At 43.4% G+C, this 13,780-nt stretch overlaps 1 protein-coding gene across 15 annotated transcripts in view; it reads right to left on the bottom strand.

Annotated features, from left to right (window-relative positions):
- Positions 1-1,418: 1,418 nt before the first annotated feature.
- ZNF618 (zinc finger protein 618) overlaps positions 1,419-13,780 on the bottom strand; it is a 313,429-nt gene continuing 301,067 nt past the window's right edge. For all 15 annotated transcript variants that reach the window (XM_074974151.1, XM_074974154.1, XM_074974156.1 and 12 more), the window contains one exon: positions 1,419-13,278. In XM_074974151.1, coding sequence (XP_074830252.1) covers positions 11,765-13,278 — 1,514 coding nt within the window. In that variant the 3' untranslated portion in view covers positions 1,419-11,764. The remainder of the gene's footprint in view (positions 13,279-13,780) is intronic.

Raw genomic sequence — 13,780 nt, 5'->3', positions numbered from 1 at the left:
CCACTCTCCTTACAACGTGCATGAAAATCAAGGTGGGCCATTTCCAGCACAAATCCAGGTTTTCTCACCCCCCCTCCCCCCCCAAACCCCCCCCCCACACACAAACTCACTCTCCTGCTGGTAATAGCCTATCCAAAGTGACCACTCTCCTTACAACGTGCATGAAAATCAGGTGGGCCATTTCCAGCACAAATCCAGGTTTTTTAACCCCCCCCCCCCACACACAAACTCACTCTCCTGCTGGCAATAGCTCATCCAAACTGACCACTCTCCCCACAATGTGCTACAGTTCTCCTGCTGGCACGCACACAGCCAGCTCAGCCCTGTCAGCAGGGCCTAACTAATGCTTAAGGCCCAGCAGGGTTCACAAACTAGGAATTCACCTGCCTATCTCAGGCAAGCTGGTAGCCATGCTCAAAGCCAGCCACCACACAAAACCCAGCTGAAGGTGCCACCCTTATACAAAATAGCTTTGTATTTAGGGCACTCACTGAGGGTGTGGAAGACCTGGGTTCAAATCCACTCTCTACCTGTTAATTTATACTAAAAGCTTAATAAAAGATTAAAATAAAAATGAAATGCTTGAACATTGAAATGAAACGTGTTTTGTGATCGAATCAGAACATTTTTTTTCAAATTACCACACTTGAGGCTGACGCCCAGGACTGAGAGCAGTAGCTGCAGGTCTAATCCTGGCTCTGTCAGTGCGTATGATGTTCGGCAAGCAGCTGCTGTGCTGTGTAAAGTGGGCGTGCAAAGCTTCCGTGAAGGCTTAATTCATGAATAGCGGTAAAATCTTTTGCACTCCTCGAAGTCTGACACCCTCCTACCATGTGCGTAATGAACAGTGCAATTTAGGGATCAGTGTCTGGCTGACACCCAGACTTACCAGGTGTGATCAGTACTTGCATTTTCCATGGGGCACAGTGGAGCTTGCAGCCCATTGCTCTCAGAATGCCAGCAGGATGAAGGTGCCCAAAGACACCGTTACATGCCTAGCGAGATCTGTCATAGCGACGAAGCAGGTTAGAGGCCTAGCTCCCATTGATTTCAATAGAAATTAGGTGCCTAACCTGCTTAGGTGCTTTGAAAATCCCCCAAGGCACCTCTCTGCATCTTTAGGCACCGCAATACCCTTGAAAGCTGGCCTGCCTTTACACAGCAGCTCAGTCCCACAAGAGACCGTGCCGACAGTCATCCCTCCTAGTGACTATTGTCCAACAGTTCCCATGGCAACACCTTTCCCTCATTTTTAATGATAAGATCAATATTAGCCACCCTCCAGTCCACCACTAAGTAACTGGTTCGGAGTGAACAGCACACACAGCTACACTATCCCGCTACACACGCACCCTCACAGGACTGCCACTTCCTCACAGAGCTTGACTTCAATCCTCCAGGCTGGTGCTCTAGGTCTCCTGTTTAGTTTGGTTTGAACAATGCTGGTACCTGTGTCATCTTCACAATTTGTAAATCAAGATTGGATGTTTGTTTAAAAGCACTGCTCTAGGGATTATTTTGGGGCAGGTCTCTGTCCAGTGAGATACAGGGGGTCAGGCTAGCTGATCACAGTGGTATCTTCTGGCCTTGGAATCTATGGATTTTCTAATTCAAATATTTTAAGAGAAAATTTATTCAGCTCTACAGTGCATTTTGCATAATTTCTCAGGGTCTCCCTGTGCTGATTTTCAAATAATCTTTCCCTGTTTTTCTCTTCAATTATAAAGGGAGACAGGTTCCTGGCTTTCCTACTGTTTCTGTCTACTATACCATGTTCTTTGTTTTGATTTCAGTGGTTATTCCTTCACGTGCCTTTGAATACTCACCAAACCTCTTCACTACTTGTTCTTCCTTTAAAAAATAAAATAAATAAAAAAAAGGACACAGTTTCTGGTACCTACACTATCCATCCCCCTGGTATTCCACGAGGTCTCCTCTTGAAAATGGAGATTGATTTTGCTTTGGTGCTAAATACAGCCAAGCTCCAGCTTACCCCTCCCTTTTACTTTTAAAATAGCTTTTCCAGTTACTCCTTCTGCATTCCTTGTACCTAGAACTCCGGTTGGCTTTAACGAGAGTTTTGGGTACACAAGGAACATAGGATGAGGCCCACTGCAGAGTTTTATGGCCCATACAGTCCACCACAGAATGACTGCTACTGCCCTGTGGTCTCAGACCTCAAGATATGTAATCAATTCTTCCAAACCTGTAATAACAAAGGGCTATTGAGAGGCCCAGATACAGTCCTGAAAAAGAGAAAACCCCACACACTTATTTTTTTTCCTAAAGGTTGTTTTATTGTAAAACCATAAATACAACACTGACATGAAAATCCTCAAGCAACGGATGCTTTCTTACAGTTTGTCTTCTGCCTTGGCATCAACTCTGAAAAGAATGTTGCAGAAATATGTCTCTAAGACACCTCTCCAAATAACTGAACTCTGGCCTGGAGCTCTGAGCTAGTTGGATCTTAAGTGGAATTACTCCTTTTCACACATGGAATATTTCCATTCAGACAGCAACAGACTTGTAGAAACAGCAACATTTAAACAGCTTGATTTTTTTTTAAAGAATCCTTTTCATTTGACGTCAGTCTAAGTTTCAAACAGCACTGAATTTATTTAGCTGTAAAAAACAAACAAACAAAAAATCCTAGAAAGAAAAAACCTAGAACTTGAGTTAGCCTCAAGCATTCATATATCACAATGAAAATCAGCAACTCAATCCCGTGCAATATTGCTCTCTATTGAGTCATTCGATCCACACCAACAATACATGAGACTTCAAACAGGTTTTGTTTTGTTTATTAACACAGCAAGTGTGACATTAGATAACCTTTTAAATACAGTACATGGTACAGTGCGGGGCCAACTGCCCGCACATTTCCCCATTATGAAGATAAAGCCAGCGGTGGCGGTTTATAAAAATATTGTGTTGCTACAAAAGTATAAATTAATGCTACTGGTATTAAGAAATATTAAACACATAAAACTTATAAGGATTAAGAAAAATATTCATTAATACCTGTAGAAAACTCTGGCCTAAAAAAGATATTTTTTGTATATTTTCTTTTTTTTAAGATGGCATGAGATTCTTGCACTCGCATGTAGAGAGACACATGCTGGTGCATCTATGGTATTGCCTAGAACATCTGCATCTACAGAAAGGAAGGTAAATGCACACAAGTTACTGGGTGAGGGGATATGGGGAGGAAAAGGAGAACTTTGTTAATCATTTTCCTGATGAAACAAGAAGAATTCAGCTCCCAACAGGAGGTTTCAAGAACTTAACATACAAAATGAAGAACTTTTCAGACTGGCTGCATATGAGGATTTCCTTGTGTTTTTGTTGGTCGGAGACATTCGAGCTACAGGATAGACTGGAATCCTCAGAATCTGGATGATGTGTATTCCTCCTGCATTTGTGACCTTGGGTATTCACCTGTCATCCATTATCAGTTTTCCTTTTACAAAATTAAATAAAACTTCCAATGAATGTAAAGGGACTTTGGCAACATCCACAATTGCCCTAAGATTCTGTTGCTCTTTTCAGAGTACATGCCTCCCTTCTCAAGCAGATGGGACCTTCTCCATGGATAACAATCAAAAATAAAAAATATATACCCTAACCACACACATTTCAGAGACAACCCCAAGGATCCCCAGAAGACTATTCAAGGCTTATGAGGCTGGAAGGGTCTCTTTAAGGAACTTTGGCTGTACATAGCAAGGGTTTTACATGCCTCTATCCATCAATTCCATTGCAAAACCTCCCTATTGTTAAGGCTATGCTGCTCATCTGGGTACCAAGACAAATGCTGGCTCCTGTCAGTGACACTAAAATACAGAAAGAAACAATCCTTTCAGTCAGTGGTCGATGTTGGGCCATTCATGTGACTGATTGCAGAAGCTACACTAAAAATTTCAAACGCAGCTGCTTACAGATTACTAAACCCTAAAAAGTCTACTGGATACACTGTCCTCTAATGTGATCAAAACTCTTCTGTCAAGTTATAAAACAAAGGACTCTAACAGGCGTAGTAAAAAAACAAAAAAAATCCCACAACTCTCCCCCCAAAAAACCCAACTGACCAACAAAATTAAACAGAACGCCCTCCAAACTTTCATGGTAGAAAATTAAATTAGAGGGCAATACACTCTCATTGGTTTACCATATCTGGCCTAGCGTAAGCAAACTATTCCCATAGTATCAAAGGGCCATTCCAACTAGGATCTGTACTTGTTTTTACTTCTGCTCATTTACAATGATTGGCTTCATGAAGTTTCCATAAGCCTAAAATTCCCCATGATACACAGACATGTCCTAGGTGCTGTACAAGGGAGTACTTATTGCTACTGGGCAACATTTTCAAAACCACCTAAGTGATTTAGGAGCCCAAATCCCATTGAAAATTTTACCTGCAGTGTCTCATTGGGTCTGATGCTTCTAGGGACTCCTAGATGATACCAAGGACTCAGAACCTCTGTGTGACACAGCTGATGCACAGTGGGAGGAGTAAAATGTTTGATTTAACTCTCAATCTTGCTTGCACTGTTAGTCTGAGAGTAAATGAGAGGCACCCATTTATTATTTGTACCCAGGTACTCTCAGAATTGGTGCCATCCTGCAAGCCCATCAGCTGCCTCCATTCTAAAGCACGTGTATATATACTTTAGAGAAGGAAAAAATCTAATTGGTCACTTTGTCCATGCACAGAGGCGAATGCAGTACTGTGCCATGCAGTCTGTCCTCCATTGCTCTATCTGGTCTTGTTTTAAATGATGGGGCTCCAAACCCATTCCCTTGAGAGACTACTCCTAGATTTAATAGATCCTTCCGCAATAAGACAGGCTTCCTGAGATCCAGTTTACATCTCCTTTGTTTAATTTCATCCCATTACTCCTAGTTATTTCACATGGAACACCCTAAACAACTCCACCCCTCTCCCCACTTGGGAGTTCGTACCTCTCAAATACTCACAGACCCTCTTGTCCTCCCTTGGTTGTCACTTAGTCAAACTAGATTTAGCTTTTTCTTTGTTATAGGTCAGTCCACCCAGCCCCACTGCTTCCAATTTGTTGGTAACTTTGTGGTGTCTGGAAGTGAACATAGTATTTTAGGTACAGTATAGTGTCTCTTTATTATCATTTCCCTCCTCTGTGTCACATTGCCATGACAGTTCAGCCATTGTTAGATTCAGAGTGCTCTAAAGTATGCTTCAGATTGGCTAAGGTGGTACGAACTCCTTCAACAAAATACTTCTTACAGAAAACCCTCCCCACTGCTACAGTATGTGAAAGCACAAGTTGCACAGAGCCACTCTATAAGGTGTGAGGCACCACATGGAACACTAAGACTCCAGAAGGACTCTCTGACATGGCAATTCAGGCCTTGGGCAACATTTCCAGAAGCACCGAAGTCTCATTTTCAAAGGGATTCAGAGATTTAATTCCCATTGACTTTCTGAGAGACTTACATCCCTAAGTGCCTAAATCCCATTTTCAAAATTGATGTAGGGTCCTAAATCACTACTGGACACATTTTTAAAGGGGATTAGGTGCCTAAATACCCTTAAAAATCTGGCTTTTAGGTACTTTTAAAAATGTTACACCTTGTCTATAAGAGAAAAACTACATCAGTGATCATTAAATATATCTAGTGAAACTGGCAGAAACCTCTAATGTAGATGCTTAAATCAGTTTAACTCATACTTAAATTGATTTAGCTTAATTCTGTAATTTACAGACTCAAGCTAAACCAATTTAACACGTGCTTAAATTAGTTTAAATGTCTACATTAGGGGTTTTCACCAGTTTTTCAGATTCCAAAGCCAGAAGGGACCATTGTGATCATCTAGCCTGACCTCCTGTATAAAATAATTCCTAGAGCAGATCTTTTAGAAAAACATCCAATCTTGATTTTAAAATTGCCAGTGATGGAGAACCTACCACACCCTTTGGGAAGTTGTTCCAATGGTTAATTCTCCTCTGGGTTAAAAATTTAGGCCTTATTTCCAGTTTCAATTTGTCTATCTTCAACTTTTAGCCATTGGATCATGTTAGATGTTTCTCTTCTAAATTGATGAGCCCATCATTAAACACTTGTTTCCCAGGTAGCTAAGTCACCCCTTAATCTTCTCTTTGTTTAACTAAAACGCTGTTTTACTCAATTTGATTTAGATTCTATTTAGTTAAATGGTTGCAAATTTTCTCATATGAACAAGTCTTTGCTAACATCCTTCACTCCAGCCTGAAACCCAACAGAACAACAAGACACTGGACCCATCACATCAGCCAGTCAGCTTGCTCCTAACCATTCAAGAGACAACCTCAGTGGAGTGGAACATTGTTGGACAATAACCATGTTCTATTGTTGGAAAAAAGGAGAGGAGAAACTCAGATAGAGGAGAGGGTTCTAGGTTCAGCACTGTTCCACAGGCATCTCAGCTGCTGCGCACTCACAAAAACAGAACTTTCTGCGTAGAAAAATTCTGACTTTATATCCTATTTTTTCAGTTCTCTGCCTTTGTTAAGAAGGATATTTGGACAAGACAAGAGGAACTTTGTTTCTTCAGAGTTCATCTACTCTTGGTGCTTGTTTCCTTCTGTGACAATTCTCAGACATCATAATGGTTTCCACAGCACAGAGGAATATGATGTCAGGTGCAGAATAAGCAGCAGCAGATTAGTTCACACAGAACAGAGATTCCGGTTTCGTTCACAGAAGTGTTTATCTATAATGAATGAGGGAAGCAAAGTGCTTTGCAGTTTCCTAAGCATACGTCAGTGGGCCTGTAACTGACAATGCACAGTGAAACTGCTTCTACAGCAACAGGATGTTCCACTCGGCTTCCTGGCCACCAAAGCAGATCTCTGTGGGATTCTTCAAAAAGCTAAGATTGCAGGACACAGAAGTATCCCCAAAAATGTTTCCAGGCCAGTGTAGCATAATGATTTGCCAATGTCACAATAATGTGGCACAAAAGTTTCTCCCAAACCGATAAACTGGCTTGCTTCCTTAAGCAAGGGGACACAGCCTAGAGGGGAGGCATAACTCTTTTCCGCACCAGTCAAACACATAAGCTTTGTATTAAGTTTGATGTCCTCCTCATTGGGGGGGGGGGGAAGAATTCCCAACACAGGCTGCTCCATCCAACAGCTGGATGAAAGAGCTTCCAGTTCAAAAGGAATGGAACTACACTGCACAGACAGCACTACCATGAGGCATGTCTTCCCTACTCTACCACTTCCCACTGTGGGACAGACAGTGCCTGCTGCTACTAAAGACTGCTGTGGGAGAGAGCGATTCTATGTACAGCGTGATGGCCAAGCCAAACTTAATAAAGAGCAATAAATAAATAGAGAACTTGACAAATCAATGGTAAAGATTTCCTAAATTCAAAACCATTGCAAATTATCTGCACTCCCTGGAATGAGCTACTGTCTGAGTAACTGGGGCCGGGAAGGAGGAAAATCATCACAAAATCCTTTGCAAATAAAGGAAATCTGCGTGCTGCTGACACCATTCTCTCCTTATAACTGACAAGAGTAAAGAAGAAGTGGATAGGGACAGTCGAGGGGCAGCTCATCATAGGCTGGTATCATCCTGTGGGCAGCACAAAGCACTAACGGGTGCTTGCAAGTGAAGTGCCTAGCGCCTGTAACACGTTTATCCTCCTTATTAGAAGCTGTGGACTCTTCCATTCTCTTGGTAGGGAACAGGTAGTTGTTAATTTCATGTAAGCTCATGGACTTTCTAGACTGCCAGGCTGAGTTTATAAATACTGGAGAGTTTCTCACCTATCAGACACCACTGCAGTCACGGGTTTGACATCCATAGCAGTACGGCTGTAACTGTGTTGGAAGCATTCCCAATTTGGCTAGGGCGAGAAGTCTAGTCAGCTTCTCTCTCTGATCTTTCCACCAAGAAAGCTCCAAAAATGATTCTCAAATCTGATGTTAACACCAGTCTGCATATTAAGTAGATGCCAAAATGGTTCCAATTCTGTCTCATTCACTATGTCAGGGCTTTGACTCCCTGTTGGAAAGGACCTCAGGAGGTCATCTAGTCCAACCCCCTGCTCAAAGCAGGACCAATCCCCAGTTTTTGCCCCAGATCCCTAAATGGCCCCTCAAGGATTCAACTCCTAACCCTGGGTTTAGCAGGCTAATGCTCAAACCACTGAGCTATCCCTCCCCCCCGTCAAGTTCCCTCTGTTCACACAGTGCCTTCCCGTTACGTAAGAAAGGAGAACAATCACATTGTCCCCAGGCTGAGACAACAAATCTCACTTGTCCCACAAAACTACTAATCCTGTCCAATAGCAAACATGTTCTTGATTAAGATTGGGAATTTGAAGGAAAGGTAGGGGAATTGGATGCTCATTTCCCACTGAACTGGAATTGAATTTCAATGGGAGTTGTGTGGTTAACTCCCTTCAGCTCCTTTGACAGGACTTACTAAGATGTAATATACTGATTCCATGAGAATGAACTAAAATCCTGTCAGGAGTTTTGACTGTCAAGGTGCATCATGCACACTATATGCAAAAAACTGGAAAGCCGTTCCTGCTTTGGGTTCTGAACTCGGTGAAGGTTTTACTGTGTAAGCATCACTATTTTCTCTCAGTGGTCACTAAAGCATGTCACAAAGGTTACTCAGTTTTCACAGTCAGGGTTTCTCTCCTTTTTCTTTTTCTCCTTGGCAGCTTAAAATTTCAGTTTGTTTATTAAACTTTTCTCCTGCATTGCATGTGCAAACAGATTAATTATTGTAGGGTTGCTCAAAATGACTGGGCAGGCTCATATGGGAGGAAATAAACAGCAAAAACCCTTGTTCTGAAGGGGAAAGAAATCCCACAAAGAATTATCTCTGTTTGCAAAGTCCACTGCACACGAAAATACATGTTAGGGTGTCTCCTGCTCTTGAGTGTTCTCTTTAAATGGTATTATTCCTGCAGCACTGGGGCTGTGCTTACTAGAAACCTTGTTAGAATAAAGACCTCCACAGCCACACTTACAATTGCATTTAGAAGATGGATGATTTTGCACTGGTGTCACGGGCAGGAAGCCAACACAATCTTCAGCTTATTCAGTCTGCACGAGGTGTTGCTTCCCAGCCAGGAAGGGGCAGAGGTCTGTTGGGAAAGATATCTGCATACCCAGGGCTGTCCTTAGATGTGCCTGGAACAAGTAGGGGTCACTATTGTGAGAACTCTCCCAGCTCTGAGCAATACAGGCCACAGAGAACATCATTCAGTGCCTTTCATAATCTAGGTGTCTGAATGGGAAGTGTTACTACTGCGAGTACAAGTGACTGCAAGCAAACAGCAAACGATGTGTGCTCACATGGGGAGTTAGAACTTGTTCTACTGGGAGATGGATTTATTGGCCAGGACTCTGGGCTTTATCCTCCATTGCTAACAAGTGTCTTTGGACCTTTAATTGTCACCACAACCAGAGATGGACAGAGGGAACCTTGGCTTAATGTCTGTTCAGTGGATGGTACCTGTAAGTGTGCAGCAGCCTCCTTGTCCCCAGTAGTACATTGTCAGCATGCAGCACATACCCACATCCTGCTCAGGGATTTCAACCCACAGCCTTTCAGTTCAGAGTTGATAGTGTTACCAACTGAACTGCTCTAGAGACTCATCTGGGCACATAAGACCAGTCTCTTGTCACCAGTGATTCCAACTAGGGAGCAAACTGCTTCAAGTGTGAGAGGATGCATCAAGAAAGGAATTTACTTAATTTTGCAATTGGGATCCAAATCCCTTTGGTGGAGAATTCAGTTTGATACCAAGGTTCTGGATTCGTCCAAGAGCACCAGATTTAAGAGGTCAGGTGCGACGCCACTCAACTTTGTGTGCAGACATTTACGATTCGTCTACACAGCAAAAAAGCTCCAGCAGCAGTGAGCCTTAGAGCCCGGTCAACTGACTCAGGTTCACACCTCGGGACGAAAAATAGTAGTGATGTTCCCGCTTGGACTGGAGCCTGGGCTCGGAGACCCGGCGAGCCAAGGTCTCAGAATCTGGGCTCCAGCCCAAAGGGGAACATCTACACTGCTATTTTTAGCTCTGCAGCACAAACTCTGCAAGCCCAAGTCAGCTGACCCAAGCTCTGAGACTTATTGCACAGAGTGGTTTTCTGCAGTATAGACGTACCCTTAAGAGCTTGCCTTGCCAGCCAGCTGAAATGACTCGTGATACTTGGATTTTATGATGATCTCCTATACTGCAGGTGGGAATGGTCTATATGTCTGAAGAGCCAGTGAGCATGAAGTTTTAAGGTCACAGGACCTTACTAGCCAGAATGATTCAGCAATGTAGCAAGTAGTGTAATGCACTATAGGTATTTAAAAGACATTCGTGCTATCAGAGGAAACCATTCAGAATAACGCAAGAAGGTACTCTGCACTCAAGTGGAAGCACATACATTCAGAAGCCCACATGCTTATTTTAGCTTCCTCCAAACCCTACATTTTGAAAACCGATGACCTCTGCTCCCCTGATATATCATACACCTTGGTTTGTTCTTGACCATGTGAAGATTGTTTTGACATGTGTACGGGGAAGGCTTACAAAAATGTTGTATAGCAGAGGTTCTCAAACTGAAGCCTGTGGATCACTTGCTGGTGGTCCACAGAGACCTGTCCAGTCATACTGTGTTAGTTGTTAAAGTGTATTGAAAGACACTAAAAATACGTTACTTTGCTAATGTTACTTCTCCATTTAAGCTATTGCAGCAGTTCCCACAGGGATGTTGTTGGTCCTCAATGGGACAGGAGGTATCGACATGACAATCCTGCTGTGAAGATTTGTTCTACTCTATGAACAAGTTTAAGAACCACTGCTATATAAGATGCACAGGTGAGATGAGCTAGTTTACAGTGGGACTTCAGAAAAAAGTTTATCTTGTAAAAAAATTCTATAAAACATAACAGTTACAGACACTTTTTGCCATAATAATTTCTCTCAGTTCTAAATCAAACTCAAAAAGGTAAAATCACTAGCTAAAACGTTAAACTCAAAAATGGGAGCGGAGACAGAAGAGTATAATTTTTGTGTCTTATATTAAAATGCAAAAAAATGTGTTTCCTTAAAGTCTCCCTTCCTGATTTCTAGAGATCCTAGTGCTTGTAAAACACAGCTGCCTTGATAACATGCAACATATGTTAAGAAGGCTACAAACGAATGCCCTCGAGGTGTACAGTTATTCGTAGGAGCAAAGCCCAGTGGAGAACTGGTCTATTCAATGCTGTTTGATTATCCATGGCAAGGTAGCCCAGGGGACAAGAGGAGAGGTGGGGTGGGGTGGAGGAGAAATAAAAGAAACTTCAAGTCACTTTAGATCGCAGCTGCCTGAAGATTTTAGAATGTCAGCCTCCCATTGGTGTGCCCACTTGAAAACATTAGAAAGTCTATCAAGTCCACATGCTAGCTAACGGAAAGGAGCATGTTCCTTACAGAGGGCTGTGTCTGACACGTGTTCGGCTTCCCTCTGAAACTTAGTTTTTTATTATATTTTATATATATATATGTGTGTGTGTGTGTGTATAGAACAAACCAAGGTGTGTGTGTATATATATATATACACACACATACACACATATATATATATAAAATCATACACACATATATATAAGCACTTGGTTTCCAGGGGCTTTCATAATGAGGTCCACAGTGTTTAGAACTTAAATTCTTTTCTTTGTCTGGAACAGTGTTTTAAATTTTTTTGTTTGTTTTTTTAATTAAAAGACAGTTTTAAAGCATGTTGGACTTCAAAAACATGAGTTTGTTCATGTCTTCTGGACTGAGCAGCCGCCTCCTTTTGATTAAGAGGGCCTGCTCACACATATTTACACATTCACTTCTGGCACCGACAGCAGGCACTGCTAAGAGCCAAAAGGCCAACTTGGCTAGTTTTGTATGCTTTTGGGTAACACACGACCAGTACTGAAATAGATCAGGGGTGGCCTGGAAGAGGGGTTCTTGCAAATAATCGTAGACTTCATTTTTCCCAAACTGCTCTTCTTCCTGAGCTGGCGGGGCCTCACCTGCTGCCCGTGGTTTCTTGGTAGAAGGTTCAAATTCTGGTTCTTCTGCCCAGGACTCTTTCACTTCATTGATCAATTCACAGACTTTGCCAATGATCTCTTCATGCTGGTATGGTGGGACTGGCCGCAGCTTCTGCTGAGGGTCCAAGATCATGGCTACTTTGTGTGCAGAGTGAACTTTGAAGTTCTCCTTCAGTGCCTCCAGGAAGAGGTGGCAAAGCTTGCTGACTATGCCAGCGTCATTGGCTTTGGAAGTGAACAGTTTCTCCAGTTTCACGTAGGTGGGCAGTACCAGCTGCAGGGTGGGCCGGCTCTCATTGCTCAGTTCAATCACTGCTTGTTTCACCGGGGCCAAAATGGCTGCCAGGTTGCTGAGAAGATGCTTGTTCAGGTTTTGGATGAGGTTCATCTTTTTGGCTCTGCTGTAGAACTCACATATCTGCTCGTAACGCTCATGGACAAGCAGGAGGGAGTCAGTCACTGAGTTCCAGCAGGGTGGGGGAGACGTCTCCTCCAGGGAGCCAAAGGTCTCCTTTGAGAGGCCCGTGGATCCTGCCAAATCTTCACAGACATTCAGGAGCTCGATGACTTCGTGCATGTTGCGAGCCTGTAGTGTTCGCTTACTCAGCACGCTCTGCACGACTGAGTTCAAGGCACAGGCCGAACAACGCAAGCACATACCTGCCTTGGAGAATGCAGAGGAGTTGACTTTGCAGTCTGTGACGTACACTGTCCTGATTTCCGACATCACAAACTCAGACATCACGTTCTGCACCCAGTGGTGGATAAAATCACCATTATCTCGGATGTCCACACCCTTAATTCCCAGGACATAACTCTTGATGTGGTTGCCTTCAGCCTGATAAGCAGTCAGGATGTAGCAGGAATCAGGGCCAATGCTCTGAGAGTGGCAAGTGACACCTATGCCTAGGCAGGCATTGCTGCCCAGGGCGCAGGTGACTTTCACTTTCACTTGGTTGTACATCCGAGGCAAATGCTTCAGCGCCAGTGTGTTGAAGTTGCCAAGGATTTCTGTGACAGAGAAAGCACCGTAGCGAGCACCACTATCCACCAAGGTCTGTGCCAGCTTGATGAATTCCTTCCCGCTCACCACACTCAAAGCTCCTAGGTCGGTGCACATCACCCGCAGCAGCCTTTCAGCAATGTTCTGCCGCTCCTTCTCCGGGATTGCACTGTTTGCTACTGAACCACTTGCAGATGCTGCAGAAAAACAGAGAGAAGAAAGGAACTTGTCAGGATCATTCCTTCTACACGAGGAACAGGAACAAGGCCAGAATTTCTCCTCTGCGAGTGACCCAACCAGGAGGCACTTGCCCAGAGTATGGCAGGTACAGATCCATTCCTGAACCTAGGATTTCCAGTGGGCCTCTATACCAAAGTGCTTCTAGATTCAGGCTGTCCCTGCTGATCCAATGACAGACTTTTCCTCTTGCTTATAGCAGAGAGGAGCTTATCAGTATGTTTTCCCTGATTCAGTAACAGAAGCACAGCAAAAGTGGATTATGCAGGATTCAGCTGCCATCATGGCCTTGGGCAGCTGTCCTCTGTCCCTCCCCAGAGACCTCTCTGTGGCACTGATCTAGGAGTTGTCTAATTGAGTTATAATCAAGTATGGTACTGGTTTACAGTGCATCAGGGTTAGAAGTTAGGTCTTCGATTCCCCTGGTAGGTCTAGTGGGCTAGGCTGGCCTTTCCGTTCTTC

The sequence above is a fragment of the Natator depressus genome, chromosome 16 (genome assembly GCF_965152275.1).
Source record: "Natator depressus isolate rNatDep1 chromosome 16, rNatDep2.hap1, whole genome shotgun sequence".
Taxonomy (NCBI): Eukaryota; Metazoa; Chordata; order Testudines; family Cheloniidae; genus Natator; species Natator depressus.
The sequence above is the reverse complement of the archived record's forward strand: the minus strand, read 5'-3'. Positions and strand labels throughout refer to the sequence as shown.